This window comes from Daucus carota, chromosome 3, assembly GCF_001625215.2.
Source record: "Daucus carota subsp. sativus chromosome 3, DH1 v3.0, whole genome shotgun sequence".
NCBI classification, from domain to species: domain Eukaryota; kingdom Viridiplantae; phylum Streptophyta; class Magnoliopsida; order Apiales; family Apiaceae; genus Daucus; species Daucus carota.
In genome coordinates this window covers 5274146-5292611 of record NC_030383.2, presented here as the reverse complement: position 1 = coordinate 5292611, position 18466 = coordinate 5274146, and the positions used below count along the sequence as shown (strand labels likewise).

Here is an 18466-nt window from a genome sequence, read left to right as displayed (position 1 = left end):
TTTAAAATTATATATTTTAATTTTAATTTAATTTTTTGCATAATATATTTGATTTTATAATTTTATAAATATAAATTTATTTTAAAAATCAACTAATAATGTTAATAATACATGATTCAAGTTGTTATATGGACATATTATTATTCAACATGAACTAACACAACATAATTTATATATAAAACGTTTATACTGATATTAATTTGTCCAATCGATTGTTCAATCAAAATTCAATAGTTAAAATTAATTTTGGGTCAAATTAATTGGATATGATCATATGATGATGATTTTTTTTCACAAAATATGGCAGACGATCTTTAATTGAATTTTTTAGTTAGGGAATATGCATAATATATATATATAGGATCCTACTCTAATAAAAATTATTAAAATACAAACTAAATACAAAATAATGTGATTAAGTAGAATGGTAAGGGTTTCGGGATCGGGGATGGATCCCGAAATGGGCCTAGACGGGGTCTAAGTGGGACCTAGTTGGGTGGGACCTAGTAGGGTCGGGGCGGGACCTAGTGGGACAATGGTGGGGCCAAGTTTTGGCTCTTAAAATTGTCTGGAGCCTGTCCCGGGCCTGTGCGGAGCCTTGACAAAAAATATTACATGCTTCTTTAAGAAATGTTCACGATGATTATTTATCTATTAGATCTGGTGTTTCGAAATTATTCTCCTAGTTGATTTTTACATTATTTGCATGACATGTAACTTGATTTTTGGTCTGACTCCGGTCACTTAAATAAACTTGGGCCATATTCTGGATGACGTCGATCCGACCTTAAAAAGTATACATAAATATGATCTTTTTAGATAAAATAAAATAAAGATCAACATAACTAAATTAATTTACACGTAAGAGTTTGAAGTAGTGTCGTAACATGTAATATATAAATATACATATAATTATCATAAATAATTTAAATAAACATTTTGATACATCTCATTCTGATTCTAGTGTTTTTCAAGTTTAAGTACTTATTTTCGACAGGCTTATTAAGCTAAATAATTTTGATGTGCAATTCAAATTCACTAAATTATTTATTGATTAACGGTATATAGATTAGGTCCCTCACTCTCCGTTTTTTTTTGTTCTCTTTTAGGTCACACACATACGAGTGATCATTTATTTTGGTTAACCGAATACCGAAGCAAATTAATTTAATTTTTGTATATTTCAATATTATTAGTAATAGTAATTTCGATTGTATATCAATCTTATTGTTAGTAATTTAGTTCAAAACTACAAATTTTAATAAAATAAAGTATTTATTTAATTTTTTTTTAATTTGCTAGTAATATTCTCTACAAAAGTTTGATTTTTTGTTTCTTTATTTGGTTTTAATTGAAATATTAATTCAGTAAAACCAATTATTTTGGTTATGAGTGATATCAAATTATGTGCACAAAATTTATTAAATTTATGCAAATGAATAAATTACAATAATACTTTTATTAATGAGAGCAATCAATATAAGTAATTTATTGTGTACATAGTTCATTAATTAGTAAGAATATAATAATTACATTAATTATTGGTATTTTTGTAATTACATTATAACTAAGGGCATAATTGAGATTTCATGGGCATTTTTTTGACATATTTTGCCCTTGGTTCTCCTTTTATATATAAGAGTAGAAGTAGAAGAGTAGAAGTAGATGTTTATTGAAAATACACTTGTATATATTAGATTGAAGTTAGTGCGGGAGACACTAGTATATATTTTATTTTTTGAGGCAAACACTAGTATATATTTTGATCACGTGTTAAATGCAGATATTCAAAAGATTTGTGAATTTATGATCATCTAGACTTTCAAGCTTACGAGTATTAATTTTCTATTTCTCAAGGCTTATAATTGTATATATTTATTAAAATTTTGTTATGATAAGAATCTCTTAAAAAATTGTTTGTTAACATTTAACAAATAAATAGAAGAAGATTAGATGTAAAGACAACTATGTTATGTTATATAAGGATGATTGTTCAATATTAAAACATCAAATATAAATGATATTGTGTTACACATGATTCAAGAGACACAAAGTAATGTTAAGTATCCAAATATTTTAATCAAGTATAAAGGATAATAATATTATTAATATTATTAATTTAGTGTTAAAAGATTTCAGTATATTCTCAAGTATGAACAATAATAAACAACACTAATTTATTTAATAAGATAAACGATCAAACTCATCTAGATAAAGAAAACTTAAAGCAAATAAACGAAAACTCAACTTTATTTGTTTCATTAACAACTCTGAAACAAAACTAAATTGAGAGGTATTCTCTGTGATATTATTGTGTAATTAATTTTTCTCAATGATACCTTCATATGTTTCTCTTGTGTTTGTGATAATCTTGTACATTTGATTTTCTACATATAATACCTTTTATATTAAGTAAAATGTAATAAAATTGATTTTGGAGTATCAAATAATTTTATATTTAATATACTTACAAAAAAATATATGCAAAAGACCTATGAATCATGTAGAACGGGATAAAAATAAGTGAGATATATTTAAATTTAATCACCATACTGACATTTTTTGACCGTTAATATTCAATTTAACTCGGTTTCACACAGTTTAATGGTCTATTACATGTATCTTTTCAAATATTCTAAATATGCAATATATTTATAGCCTGTAATATAATATCTTACTTAATTTTACTTAGAGGTATCATATATAGAAATCAAAATATACATGATTATCATTGAATAAAATCAAAAAATGTGATAGTATCATAGGTAAAGCCAATTGTGCGGCGGTATTATAGGATATATCTCTTAATTTGATGTATAATTTATAAATAACGAAATAAATAAATAATAATTAAAAAATTTAAACATTAAAATCTTGATGAAATATATTTTTCTATTATTTATATAATTATAATCAGATAGTTACTTAATCAAACAAGCTAGTCGATAACTTGTATAAAGAGATGTTAGATATCCAACAATATTGCATAATCGTGTTGAACGAAATTCGTGATTCGAACTTAAGTTCTATGACAATTGAACGGGACTTACGAACATATTAAAACAAACCGAATATGAACTGTTCGTTACCAATACGTGTGTATGTTTATATAATTTTAAGCTATTTTTAATTTTATCTAGTGAAAATAAACGTCTCATCTTTTTAGTAACATATTTTCAACATGGATAATTTTTTTAAAATATTATATAATCAAAAAATAAAATTAACATTATAGATAATAAATATTATAAATATATATATATATATATATATATATATATATAATAATATGTATATAATACTGTAATTATACACGTTTTGTTATCGAACAAAAGCGAGTTTAACAAACTTGACTTGAACTCGAGTTTAACGAACAAACACGAGTTGAACATTTTAAAATCTCAATTCAATAAATTAAAATTAACTGAGAATTTTTTCGTATAAACATTTAGCGATAAGATATCAAATCAAGTTTATCTAAGTCAAACATTGAGCGAACCGAACAAGCTTAACAATTATTCCAATTTGTTTACAACCTTACCTATATAATATCTAATTAAGTCGAGCTCATAGATAATAAACTCGCAACCGGACAATACCAACATATAAAAAAGAGCATGTTATTGTTAATTTGTATAATATTTCATCAGCTGAAATTCAACATATTATGTCGAAAATTAGAAAAAGTATTATCACCCTCGCTTAAAAGAGGATTTTAACCGAAATAAGTGGATAATTGAACCAACTACACGAATCTTATCGGTCTGTCTCGAGAGCTAAGATAAATATCATATATACAATATTTGCATCTCTTGACTAGTTGAGAGTTAAGGTGCGTATCATACATTGTAATATTTGCATCTCTTAATACTAAGTCGCACTTATACTTAAATTATGTAATATATATTTTGAGACGTTTTAGAAAAATCAGTGATCTATAAAACGATTATTAATCATCTGTCCATCATTTATTACAATATATTAATAATATTGATATTGAATGTATATAAATCGATCAAAAACGGTTATGAATTTAAGATTAAGTAAATAAAATCGGACATAAATTTCATCTTTAAATACAACAAAAGTATAAGTAATTTCGAGTTCAAGTAATCACACAAAAACTCATGCTTATTGAATGACTTGTAAGTTGTAACGAGGCGTAAGCTACCTCTTGATCCTCGTGAATAATATTTTTTTTTTTTTAGGGTTTGTCTAGTGTGTGCCCATGGGCACACATTATACACTAAAATTGATGGTTTTGGTGGATTTTGATTGGTGGACTTGATGTAAATGCAGGGGGGCCATCTTTATTTATGATTAAGTGACCAATAAAAATGCACCAAACTCATAGGAGTTAGTGCTTATGGTGTGCCCATGGGCACACCATAGAAAAACCGTTTTTTTTAATTTTATGATAGAGGTATGTTTTCTGAAAAAGCTTTTGCCAAGACATCAAAAACTCATGCCTTTGAAATTGAGGTATGTTTTTCAAATCCATACACGCGAGAAACTCATAGCTTCTAGCCCGGTACCTAAACATCGCAAACCCTAAGTACGAACTAAACGACTCCTAATTAACTCCTAATTAGGTGACGAGAGGGTACCGCTCAATACCTCTTGTACCAAGTTTAGGGAATGCAAGTATCAATATTTGCTCAAACAAGTAGACCTTTTAAATTTTACCATTGATAAAATCTAAAAAGTATCAAAATAATTCTTACTTTTCCGATAGAAACAAGTGCTTATTTTTTCTAAACAAGCAAAACAAAAACCTCCCACACATCAGGGAAACACAATCCATCTGTAACAACACATGTGTAGACAAACTGTCTGCAGAACTTTGAATCAAGCAGATCAACTTAAAAATCAAAAAATCTTCATTCAATTTAAATTCTGGCCTTGTAATTGTCCCCTTGACCTATAGTCCAAACAGCCCTCGTCTGCTTTCAAGACTCGTCATCAGGTGTTTGTTGTCTTTGGGTTGGCTGCCTCCGAATTTGTTCGCTCCATCTTAGACCTGTACCTCCATCCCTGGTCTCAGTATCAGGATCCCTGGTCTCAGTATCGCGATCCCTGGACTCCCTATCACGATCCCTAGACTCACTATCATAGCTCTCTCCCCAAAGTCTGGTGGTAGGTCTCCTCACCGGTGCTCTTGCTCTCGAGCTACCTGACCAGCTACTACTCCTTGAGCTACGTCTTGGTCTAAACACTCTGATAAGAAAATATACTGTTAACCAACGACTTTCATTGAAAGTGAAGGTGCCATCCTCAGTAGATTCCATCTCCTCTCCAATAGAAGATTGCAGTGTGCTAATCAGATCACCAAAATCCCTCTGCTGCTCTAACCTCCTCCAATCACGCTGCCTCTCTGGATCAGCCTCAGTTGGCCGCACCTCTGGATGCACAACCCTCGCATGCTTCCTCAGTTCTGCATACGTGCCACTGAAGTCGCATGTCTCACTGGCACAGCTTCTTGATTTTGAATTCATGAATATACGGGCAGGTTCATCTACCATCCACCCATTAACATCTCCACGACAGAGAGGGCACACCAGCTTTCCCTTTTGGTTCTCAACATTGTCATGCATCCCCGGGGACCCCTCCCTCCTTGCTTCAGCTTGACTACTAGTGACTGCTGCTTCTGGAACAGCTACATTTGAAGATGGCTGTTCAACTGATACTGGTGCACCTTCCAGCTGAACAGTTTCTGACCTTTCTGCAGATGACTTGCGGAACTGGTCAAAACAATTGGAATGTCTGTAGCTTGTGTCACACATGAATGGCCGACAGCCTTTATCATGAGATGAACATATGAGAAGTATTGCATTATGAGGATGTTCCATACATACGGGGCATTGAGTTACCTCCCATTCTTTAACATTTTCTTCATTATCTGAAGGGTTTTTAGTCAGTGATAGAAGTGATCGACTAGATCCACAAGGAAAAGGAGATGCCCTAGACCTGTCAAAAGATACAGAACGATCTCTTCTCTCTTTTGGCATCTTCAGATGTGAAAGCAGCAGCACGTATATGATTAGGACTGCAATGCAAAATAAAGGGTAAACTTAGCAAGAAATCGTAAAACTAGCCGGTCCAAGTATCAAGAGACGAAGGCAGCATGATATTGTTATATCATTATCTTTTGTTTTGCATTAAATAGTGCAAGGTCGTGTATCTATTTAATAGGTACTTTGGCAAACAACATTTTACAGGGATTCAGATTTTTTTATCTACTTCTGATTCACTTTTATTTTATGTTTGCGCACAAGCTATCAAATGATGCTTTAATTTCAATTCTATGCATAACAAAAGTCCTAGAAGCCCATTGTCCATCGCCAACAAATCTATAAGACATACTGTAAAAGGTTTGTCCAAACTGGGTATGAGGCACGGAAGGAAAGACAATTGAAAATATGGGATGGACATCTTTCACGTATCAAAGCAATCATTTTAAGCAGTACTACTCATAATTTAAGTTGTCTGGAGACAAATACACCCCCTAAACTTGTACCTCCAAAGTATTTAGCTTTCCTATCATCATTAGACGTGAATAATCAAATATATTAAGAGATAATCACCATATAAATATGATACAAGAGATGACATGTAGAGAACTAGGGTTTTGTTGCCAGATGAAACAGTAAATCAAGATAATAATTATATAGTCCCACAGGAGCGATAATTTTAAGAGTAATCTGATAATCTTTTTTTATCCAAAATCAGTAAATCACATATGCCTTAAATACAAGAATTCCCAAAACCAGACAAAATTATACTGTACAATCTAGAGATGGTGAGGGTAAAACTGTAAAGAAGTCTGCACCTGTGTTATGACTTATAAATTACGATAACAGATTGAAGATAAACTAAAGACGATTTTAATTAACTAACACTTTGAAACACCAGAACTTATGAAACCAATTTTTGAACATGTTAAAAATACTCATGAAGCAAGTCATTTCTTAAACCAGGAATTTGTCAATTAAGATATTACAGAAGATAACAAATAATAAATTATCATAATCTCGTAAAATTAACCCCAACATACGATAAATTTATCCCAAGTTCCCTAATTCTATATAATTGAAAACAATTAAACTTCATAATTTATAGATGCAAAACACAAAGACTAAACCCTACTACTAGTATGAAGTCTAAACCGCAAGCTCAAATAAGCATCTGAAGTCACAAAAGCTACACACACAAGGGCCAACAAAAACAAAGCTTACAGTATACAATTAAAAGTCATATCTTTCCAGCAAGTTCCATGTGCCGACACACAAGTCATATAACATACAAGATGACATTTAATACCTTGTGCTGGGGAGGACCTCTGTAACCACATATCCATACACGACAAAATAAAACAATCAAACGCAATCTATGAAGTGTTTGAACAAAAAACATCTCGAATCTAAACAATTACACTGACAGATTCGTACGCTCCAATATACAAATAATTTTTCTTCTATAACAGAAACTGAAATAACCGCTAAAATCATAAAGATATCAACTCTGACACCCAACAAATGACCTAAAAACCTTTGACCAAGAATCCGAATCAAATCAAACCCAATTCCACACATTAGTACATTACCAAAACAAAACTCGAAAACAACCAAGGGCACAATCAAGCCACACATAACCTAGTAAACGATATTCAACATTCCTTTCACCTTAAAAGCATTCATTTTTACCAAATCTATTATCACGAAAACCCGAAACAACTGCCCCTACTATTTCACACCACAGAAACAAAACACCAACACAAATAACCACCAAAAATCACAACACAGCCATGGAAAACAAACAAAAACGATAGATACACAACAAGAAACAATAAATAAGAAGATCCAAGTAACAAGAAAGACGATTCTAGGGTTTTAATTCGAACAAACACAGCGAAATTACGAGAAATTGAAATCAGAATTAATAATCGAAATAAACGTGTATGTGTAGATGAATCGATGATGTACCTGATTGGAATGGGAAGCGGGTCAGAGGAACCGGGTCGGGTCCTGATGAGACGGCGGGTGGGGTGAGCTGTGGTGAGCAGCTGGAAGAGAGAAAGTAGTGAGAAGGCGAGGAGAAAAGGGGGTGGAGCCCTATTTATACTTTCTAAATATTGGGCTGACGTGGATTTTCATGCTATATTTTAATTGTTGGGGTAGTCGGCGGTAACAACGAGTTATTTATTCAGATTTATGTGTAAGGTTATCAGATATAATTATATAAAATATCTAGTGATTTGATTTAAATTTCATATTTGAGCGATATTATGACGGGGTAATTCTATTGAGAATTAAGATTTTAGTGATTTTTTTTGTTTATAAAATCTAAGCATATTCAACTTCACATCTGAAAAATTATCAAAATCTTGAAATGTTCCATTAGCATTTTAAATCATACTGCAAATTTAGTGGTGTTCAAATTAAGATTTTAAGTGATACTTTAAAATTTGATGGTATAGGGGATGTATTCGATTGGGATTTCATACATTATTTTTAATCAATGAATTGCATGTGATTTTGATTTTGTGCCGATTTTTGATAAAATGTCGTAGAATTAATATATGTCATTTAAGATTTAAGCACAATGCTTCAAAATCTCATGAATTTTGGTGGGATTTCAAAAAACTTATAATACACTAAGAAATCCCACAAAACCTATCATTTCCTGAAATTCCACAAAATCTATCATTGTATGAAATTCAAAAAAATCTATCAACATTTGAATACTATCAGATTTTAATGAATTTCAAACAATATCAACCGAATACTATCGGATTTAAAGTATAATTTAAAATCCTAATTGAATACCACCAGTTTGTAACATAATCTGAAATTCCAATTGAATGCCTTAAGATTTTAATGGATTTTAAATAATACTGATTAAATATCTCAAGATGTCAATGGGTTTTAAACAATCCCAATTAAATACTCTCAGATTTCATGATTGAAAAAGAATCGCAATCCAATACACCTCCTGGTTGTGATTATTTAAAATATATTAAAATGTGATCAAATGCCAGTGACTTATTTTTTTCTCTTCATAAAATTATGAATTTTGTGATATTGGTCGGTATATTTTTAGATGTTTGAAATCTCATCAAAAATTTTGAAACATCATGCTTAAATCTTAAAAACTTTCGTCAACTTTATGAAATCCGATCAAAAATCGATAAAATCAATTTCAATACAATTCATTAAAAATCATAAATTATATAAAACCTATTAAAATCTCAGTTGAATATATTCTTAATATAATTATAGTTTGTGCTATAAACAACAAAATTAAAAGAAAATATGAATTTTTAATATAATCAAAAATTATATAATTTAATATATTTGTGTTATCTTCTGAAATCAGGACTATTAATGCACACAGATTGACGAAACCACCAAATTAAGATGAAATGTTTAAATTTAAACTGATATATACGGATGGATTAAAAACATTTCAATCCAATTATGATGTATTAAGTATAAGTTTTAAATTTTTAAATCAACTCGACTCGACCCCAACTAAAAGGGAAATTATGATAAATATAAACGTATATGTATTTATTTGTAATATATATTTAATTATTGATATTAAATACTTGGTTTATTTCATATTCTAGTTCATATTAATAATTTGATAAACAAAAGTGTTTGAAAATAACGAACTAAATTAAAAGAACATATTTAAAATATAATGACACGAGTTCTAAATAATTATTATATAATATCAAAGTTACTGGTCGACTCACAATATGCAAATTAAAGTTGGCCAAATTGAAAGTCATACGAAATTTTATAAAATAATCTTTTAACATGGTCAGTGAATTATATGTCATAGGAAATAGATAATTATGTCAAATTGATATACATACATTCTTCAATATGTAAACTAGTAATGTTTAACATTTATAAAGATTAAGATTTAAAATAAACATGTAAAATTCATTGATTCTATTTTATATATAATTTTCTTAAGATAAATAACTCATCCAAACCGATTTATAATTAATAGGATTAAATCACAAATTTATACAAGAGTAAAATTAGGGTTTTGAGAGTCGACTCCCAAAACTAGCTGTCACTTCTCCATTGTTCACCTTCATCCTCTTTATCCACCAAATCTTTTTCGCTCTCCCATCTTCTCTACTATTTACCAGTTTTTGGTTTTCAATAAAATTGAGTGTTGCTTAAACCTCGAAAATTCCAATTGAGTTTTATTCTCAGATCTGTTTCGGATTTGAGCTTGGGCTTGATTGTTTTCTGAATAAATCAGATTTTTTGAAATCAAAGGTCCAATTATGTTTTCTCGTCTCGCTTTTTGGCGTGTGTTGATTTAGTACCCATTTTTGGATGATTCTGTGTTGTTATATTTGTGGTTGTTATGGCTTTTTGTGTTATCAATGAGAATGATTGAGATGGAGTTTTGGGAGATCTGACTTATCGCATCATTAATACTTTCGGCGTGTCTATAGCTGGCTATCGGCATGTAGATAGCTGGGGTATGCTTGAAACGGTGGAGATCGCATGTGCTCATCTTTCACAGATTATAGTTGTTCATTATTCGAGGACTCTTGTTCCTAATTGCTTAGTTTTTACAACTGAGTCGTCTGAACATTGCAACAGCCATGAAACTATTGTGAAGGTCAATTGTGAAGCTACCATTTTCGGGATTGATGTAGGCTGGATTATTCGAGAAGCTTTTGTATTCATTTTCAGTTTCAAGAATCCTTGGATTCAGTGTGTTAAGCAGTCTGGAAACAATGCGGCTATTTGTTTAGCTCGTTTTATTGTTTATCGACCTGATTGCATTGTCAGTTGGGGACTTGTCCCGACTAGACCTGTTTTAATTTAATGGAATGAATTTGCATTTTGTCAAAAAAAAAATCCACAAATTTCTACTAATGATCATGTTATAAATTTATTTGAAAATTTAATTAAAAACCCGTATTTCGTTTTTTAAATTCTATAATTAAAATATATCATGAACGCGTTTTATTTCTTTTTGCGTTTTATTTCTTTTAAATCGACATAAGTCGAAGTAACATACCCAAAATATTTTTCTCCGCCATTCATCTATGTCCTAAACATGGTTAAATAGCGTTTTCATCATTAAACTGACCACGAATTTTCAGTTGGGTCATCCCACTCAAAAAGCTTTCAATCGGGTCATTTAACCATTTAAAATTTTCAATTAGGTCATTAACCGTTAGTAACGTTTAGTTTTGGACGGAAAGTTAAATCAGCTCGTTGACATGGCACCAACGTGGCATGTGAACATTATACCCGTTATACCTGCCCAGGAGATATAAAACCCATAACACATTTACCCTCTTCTTCCTCAATTTTGTTTGATTAGGGTTCCTTTTTCAGCTTTCTTTTCCTCATTCCCCGTGTCCACTTTAAAAAGCACCACTTAGTGAATCTTGGAGAGAAGGCACTTTAGACCTGGGTAGAAGGTTTTTTATTGCTGAAACTACAAGGATCCCAACAAGAAATGCAATTTATTTTATGGGCTGATCCACCCTACACTATAGAGCCAGAGAAATTGTTTCTTCTTCTCTCATTTGTTTGTGAATTTCATCTTTTATTTCATTTTCTGCACCTGCAGTTTCTTCTATTTCATTCTATGCGTCATATTTTCATCTTCAACAAGCTTGTCAATGGGTTTCTCAGGGATACAAACTTCAATTCCCGATCGTGTTCTCACCATTTCTACCGTTAGGGTTTGTATTTGGGGGAGGGATTGTTTTGAAAGAAGCCGTGCTTTTGATTTGAGGATGTTCTGATAAAAAGAGGGGTGAGTTAATTGGATCGGGTATTTGATTTAAGGGGTGGGCATAATTGGGTCTGGTATAACTTGGGTGGGTTATATAATGATATGGCAGATGAGTTGGACAACAGTTGGCAGGAATTGACGGACTTCCGTCTATTTCAAATACTATTTAACGGCCGTAAAATTTTTAACTTGTTTCATGACCTAATTGAAAATTTTAAATGATTAAGTGATCCGATTGAAAACTTTTTGAGTGAGATGACCCAACTGAAAGTTTGTGGTAAGTTGAGTGATGAAAACGCTGTTTAACCCGTCCTAAACAAGGCCCGCCCTATTCAAACTAATTCTTATCTGCTTCTCACGCTCCCAACACACAATCCAAGTACAAGGCTTCAACTCACTCATGTCTGGTAGTTTAATCCCCGCTTTAGCTAAAGCCACAGGCGTTGTTTTCGCCGGAGTTCTCGCCGCATCTCTGGCCTCCACCGCCATCAAACTCAATTACCAAAAGCACAAGGTCAATCATTGCAATAATCCTTTTCTTTTTATGCTTCATTAAATTTTATTGTTTGATAATTAATTATGCAGATAAAAAATGGGAAAGAATGTGGGGTGTGTAAAGGCAAAGGCTTTTACAAATGCAAATTATGCAAAGGGAAATCAACAATTGAATGGTCTCCTCTGTATGATCCTGTTGTGATTAACCCCTGTCTTTGCCCTACTTGTGATGGAAATAAGTCAGTGCTTCTTTTGAACTTTTCGGTTTCGATATGTGTGTGTGTTTAGTAATTAGTGCTGAGAATTTTCGAGAAATAGTTATTTTGGGTTTTTAATGACAGGGTTCAGAAGTGTCTCAACTGTTTGGGGGATTGCTATGTTTAGAGGTATGACGCGGGACACAATGCTTTATATGCTGTTCTTTGGATATTTGTTCGCGTGTCATGGCATTGCAGGACTGGTGGGGATTCTATTTTGTTTTGTAATTCTATCGTTTTATTAACTAATTTGCGCTCTTTTTTGAAATTACTATGTTGAAAGAATTTTTTATTAATTGATCAGTATTTAATAGCATATTTTTCCGGTTAGAGGCTAAAACAAATGTAAGACATTGAAGTATTATTCTGTCTATGTTGTCTAATATGCTACAGCCAAAGTGTTTAAAAGAGTATGAGGCAATAGAAGAGAGTCAGTGTTTTTATAGCTCTATTGAAACATAGGTCGTGCGTCAGTGTGTGGATGAAATTAACAATAAAACGATTTTTAAAGTTTCATTGAACAATACTTGGCCCGGTTTATATTTTTCCTTTTCCAGTTTTCATTACTCAGTTCAGTTAGAATTTATTTTTCCTTTTGTTCTCCAACTTCTCAAATACTGTTTGACTGGTTAACGTTAAACAATGTAATATAATTTTTAAGTTCCAGAGACTTTGTCTAAGTAATTGTCATAATTATAATCCATTGAATTTACCATAGTCTTTAATTTGACAACTGTGAAAGTGGTGTATGCAGCTAAGCACAGTAGGTCCTTGCACACAGGAAGAAGAGAATAGAGTGTACATTTAGTAAAATCTAGGTGACTAATCTTCCAGATTTAAGACACATATAAAACAGAACTCAGGTTCTCAGCGCCTGATTCCTACTCGATTCCGGCTAGAACTCGGACTCTTGATCAGCCAGCGCCTTAGTGTTTCGCCCCGCATACTCAAAGCCCACAATCTAGTCTCAGCGGCCCGCACATGCCTTATATGCCCAACTTGGCCCTTGTTGGACACTGGCGTTCATCTCAAGGGTCAGGGTCTAACAGTTGGCTATGCCCGTAGTTGGGAGAAGTGTGTTTGGCTGAGCCCAATGGCTGGTGACGTGTTGATTTTGTACATCGCTCTTAGTGAACTCCGCTACTTTCAAGGAGCACCTCTTAAACTCTAATTAGCGGAAGTGCTAACTGCTTTTTATGGGGATTTTTTTATAATTATTTTTGAAATGAGGGTTGATTTTACTTATTTCTTAAAATGATAAACATATCGATCAACTGAAATTAGAATGACTTACTACAAGGAAGATTTGTAATCCTCAAGAAGATGTTTAAGAATTTAATACATCACTCAAATTGATGTCTCACTAGGATCTGAGTTTCTCGTATCATCATGAAAAATGTTGTTTTTTGAGACTGCAAACTACTTGAACTTCTTTATCTTGGAAAACTTATTTTCCTTTTAAATTGCGTGAATAATTTTTTTTATGTCAATATCTATATATTTCTTTACATCTAGCTCATTTCTCTTCCGTAAAGGGCACTATTTGCTCTGCGCTTGAGTTTTAGACGCTTCTTATTCTTCATTCCACTTTTCTCTTTCTACAAATATGGTTACACCAATCTTGTCTGCATCGGGCATACTTGCCATTTCTGATAGTATATAGTAAAAGGTGTTTTCATTGTCTTTATTTGCGTTAACCGTGATGTTTGCTCATTAAATTAAAATATAAGAAATTGAATCTTTAGTGCAACAAAGGGAGTTCATATAAAGATTCTAAAACCCTCTGGTTCTCATTATCTTTTGGCAGCCTTGCAGGTAGCTTGTACAATTTATTTATGATGTCAGTTGATAGTGAGCTTCATTAGGAAGTTAGAATGGTCTTAGTCTTTTAGGGAGACTTTATATAACTACATGTTTAAAATTGTTAATCTTTTATGTATTTTTCCACAGAGATTCTTCTTGTATTTTGCAACAGGGATAACAAATATCTACTAAAGGTGATCAACTGCTGGCACGTTCTGCTTTTTCCCCCCCTTATAAGATTCAAGAGGAAGATATAAGTGTACTTCCTTTATTCTAGAACTTGTCATCTATGTATCTTTTTGTACAGTATGAAAGTCGTGGATACGTCTTTTTTGTACAGTATGAAAATTGGAGATACATTTGTTATAACACTATGAAATTCCATGAGCAGCAGCATGTGCCATGAAATGTTTCAAGTTTTTCTGTGGATAAATTCGTTTGAAGTATCAAGTTCTGCCTTACAAATATGTTTCACTTTTTAAGAACTGGTAGGAATCTATCTGTTCATTTGATTATGTCATTGGTGGTATACTGGTATTCCTTATAGAAAATGAATCTTTTGTTTTGGATAGAAGGGAGTTCTCAATTTATGATTTGTTGAAGACATTAATATCCGTTTGGGCTTCAATGAATGTTCTTATCAAATAGATGATATTAGTCCTCATTATGATTTGTTAAACATGTTAATAAATGTATAAAAGATCTTCTCGTTATGGATAATATGTCTCTTTTTTTTCTATATAAGTATGAAGTTTGCGGGAAAACAAATATTCTCAACGTGGTTGACATTATAATGCTCTTAATCTTTTGGATGACTATGATCGCTGTTTAGCTTTAGGTATGTATCCGCAGTGTACGATGTTCCTTGATATTCACCACTCTGTGCTTTGTAATATACTTATAAATCTTGAAATTGGCCGTGGTCGAAAGAATTTGCATATTAAATATACCCAGGCGCCAGGCCAGGCAAATGAGTAGGAGTCGTAAAGGTAAATTCTAGCTTAAAGCTAAGCCTTAAAATGCATATAGATGCACTAGTTATAGAATGTTCAGTACTTGCCATTGGTGTGCAGATCTTGTTTTCTTTGTTGATAATGATATATGTCAGTATTTTCTGTGATATGTGTATTTTTGGGGAACGAAAGTAATTAAAATCCTTTTTCTCCTCTCCCCTGCTCGAAACACAGTGCTAACTGTTCCAAAACAGGCAGATGTCCTGTACTTCATTTATTTTGGATATAATAGAGTATGGAATAGGAGTATGGCGCACAACTATTAATATTGTGAAGCTATAGCGCTATGGTAATTGGTAAGGACGGTGCAAGTTGAATTTTTGGTGTGTGATTCGAAGGAAGTAGTGTTTAAAAATTAGTCGATCATAACCTTGTCTGTTGTATACGTGGTTGTGTTGATATCAAGTAATCTGAAGAAAAGATTCAGGCAGTCTTAAGAAACTAGCTATCATCATGTGCTGATTTAATCATAAGACATATACAATGAAAGTGTCTGAATAGCACAATACAGCTGATTGCTCATTTTAACACTTTCTATGCATTTACATAAACTTATTATTGGTGACATACTGACATGTATTTTACAAGTTGTGGTATGTCTGAGTGGTGAAGGAGTCAGCGTAAGGATCTGCTCGTATATTTTTGATTCTTGCCGTGAAAATACAAGGGGATGTGTTAAAATGAACAACTTTCTCAAATGTGATATTTTTGGTCAGACCACTCTTTGCATTGGGCCCATTGATTGGACATTGCATGCCCATTGTGCTATGTCCCGGAAGACACAAATGGGTATGCAGATGCTTCATGGCTGCAGTTCCATATCATACACGTCCATGTTGTTTTAAATTGCTCCACTTCCACTTTGTTGATATTTTCTTCCCCTGTATGTGAAATGCATCTTTGTTAAGTGTATGTATGGATCTCTGTATGCATTGTTGGAATTGTCAGAGGCATATTTTTGCGGGAGTGGAGGTGTTCAGTTGAGATAATGTTTCCTGTGCTACATCCATGGTTGATATCCTGTCCCTTGTGCTTAAACACCCACTCCTAAAGATAATTTTACCACCGTAATATCACATTTTGTCATTTTCATATTAGAGTAGATATTAACATTGCACATTGCTTAATTATGCATTATTGTTTCACATTATTGCTTAATTATGCATTTAGTGATCAATTTGCATCAAGTTAATAACCTGTGTAACATTTTGTGCTTATAATGTTTTGATTTTTTTCCTTTTAAAATGTTATATTTTGACGCTGACATTCATATACTGTCTAGTGGTGTATCGAAGGATTTGCTGATAGTGTTGGTGGTGCCGGAGATAGTGAAGGAAGGGGGTTCTGAATGTATGGGGCAAGTTATGGAGGGATGTGTTTATTAAAAGATATGCTGCTCTGCCCTCCTACATCTTCTGCTAGTCTTGTTGTCCGAAATTGGAACCAAAAGCGAACTCGATAAGATCTTTGCAGAGGTAAGGTGAAGAAAATCCTTGCCTTTCAATATGCAGCATATATTAAACATGCAATCTTGTCTGTTCGTAACCCCTGTATTATTCACACTATCAAATGAATCCATATAAAAACAAAATAAAAGAAAATTGAGGGGTTCGAACTACAGACGAGAATGTGTATCGTAGTTAGTTTTCTTGAGAAAGAAAACCTATTTTTATCCTTTATATACGATAAAATAAACTTGTTATTGAAGTGAATTAATGTGATTTATTTTCATTTTATGTGAACTTGCATCGAATTAGTATTAAAAGATGCAACTTAAAAGTGGACCTATCCTTTTTCACTGAACGCTTCAGACTTTTATCATACAATGTAATGTCTTTTGTCACACAACTTGCAGTGTTTTGAATTATATGAGGCTGCTAAAATGAACTCCAGATATCTTTATACGAAGGATATGAATCAGGTGCACCACGAGTGAACTCCCCATCGTTTTTTTTTTCATTCTGTGCTACCTCCGATATCTCATTTCTTTACTCTTTTTTTATTGTTTATCAAATATTTTAAGATGTATGTAAAAATAATTACATAATTTATTTTTAAAATCTTTCTTTTTCATATAAATATTTAAACTTTAATATTTTTTATAAAATTTAAAATTATGTATAAAATTATATTTTATTAGAGTCTTAATATACGTGTCAAGTCATATCTCAGGAGAAAAAGGGATATATTTTATGTAAAGCAATGATATTTATACAATATATTATCCGTCAATATGATAGTGAAATGAGCATTATTCGAAACGGAGTATTCACCGAATATTACTCCCTCTGTGATAATGGGGCATCATTAATTCTTCGAAGTGGCTCATATAAATAATAACTGCCAGTTATAATTACCAAATATAGAAAGGTTAATGATATGGACTTCACAAAAAGAGAAAAACTATCGAACATACTGCAACTACTTTTTTCTCTCTTTCAAGCTACCAACTAAAGAACTTTGATTTCTATGGAGCGGCGAACCAACAGTATCCAATGCAACGCATCAAGAGCATCAGTGCCGTGGGACATGGACATTATTTACGAGATATCGAGAGTTCGAATTTTTACAAAAATTTTAGATATGGTTCGCCCATCTGTGATTTGCATATGAGTATATAGGTAGGAGGTGGAAATGAATGGAGCACGGGTGGTTCATGTTGTACACAGCTTTGAGAAGTTTTTGTGAATGATTGTTATGATCACAGCTTCGAAACTTTAATATTTAAATTACCAAAAGCTCCCCAGCTTTCATTTACATTTGGAGCCACCGTCTTCTTTTGTGCCTTTTAACAGTCACGATTATAAATAAGCTTTTGACTGTAAAAAGATAGGTTCATACATTATACAATTACTCGGTCCGTGTATTCTACTTATGACCACTCGATCTTAGCACTAGTATTTTTTTACGGGGTATAATAATACTTGGGTTATAATAATACTTTTATTCATGAATGATATTGATTTATTAATTTGATTAAGCCTTGATTAGGGGATGTAGGCGGTAATATTGGAACATAATTTGTATCATAGGTAATTATTATGGCGTAAATCATTATATCATTACCCGAACCTGTTCACTTGACCCACCATTTTATGTGATTGTATTTACCAT

At 32.2% G+C, this 18466-nt stretch overlaps 2 protein-coding genes across 9 annotated transcripts; one reads left to right on the top strand and one right to left on the bottom strand.

The window, feature by feature from the left end:
• Nucleotides 1-4667: 4667 nt before the first annotated feature.
• On the bottom strand, nt 4668-8106 carry LOC108210709 (uncharacterized). Its single transcript, XM_017382099.2, has 2 exons — nt 7983-8106; nt 4668-6046 (listed from the first exon to the last, which is right to left on the bottom strand). Exon 2 carries the CDS (start codon nt 6006-6008, stop codon nt 4950-4952), a length of 1059 nt encoding a protein of 352 aa, XP_017237588.1. The 5' UTR covers nt 6009-6046; nt 7983-8106; the 3' UTR covers nt 4668-4949.
• Nucleotides 8107-12116: 4010 nt separating this feature from the next.
• Nucleotides 12117-17088, top strand: LOC108210793 (uncharacterized). 8 transcript variants are annotated; one of them, XR_010290472.1, is made up of 5 exons: nt 12117-12298; nt 12370-12518; nt 12621-12665; nt 14512-14598; nt 16635-17088. XR_010290472.1 is itself a non-coding variant. In XM_064090656.1 (4 exons), exons 1-3 carry the CDS (start codon nt 12185-12187, stop codon nt 12661-12663), a joined length of 306 nt encoding a protein of 101 aa, XP_063946726.1. In that variant the 5' UTR covers nt 12117-12184; the 3' UTR covers nt 12664-12665; nt 14512-17088. The 8 variants fall into 8 exon arrangements, 2 of the variants coding, with proteins under 2 accessions (XP_063946726.1, XP_063946727.1); XR_010290470.1 differs by having other exon boundaries at nt 12118-12298; nt 12621-12739; XM_064090656.1 differs by having other exon boundaries at nt 14512-17088.
• Nucleotides 17089-18466: the final 1378 nt, after the last annotated feature.

Bases quoted from the DNA above. Each gene is read 5' to 3' on its own strand.
- LOC108210709 (XM_017382099.2), bottom strand. From the start codon at position 6,008: ATGCCAAAAGAGAGAAGAGATCGTTCTGTATCTTTTGACAGGTCTAGG.
- LOC108210793 (XM_064090656.1), top strand. From the start codon at position 12,185: ATGTCTGGTAGTTTAATCCCCGCTTTAGCTAAAGCCACAGGCGTTGTT. The intron at 12,299-12,369 runs GTCAATCATTGC...TTAATTATGCAG, and splicing joins TCAATTACCAAAAGCACAAG to ATAAAAAATGGGAAAGAATG. The intron at 12,519-12,620 runs GTCAGTGCTTCT...TTTTAATGACAG, and splicing joins CCTACTTGTGATGGAAATAA to GGTTCAGAAGTGTCTCAACT.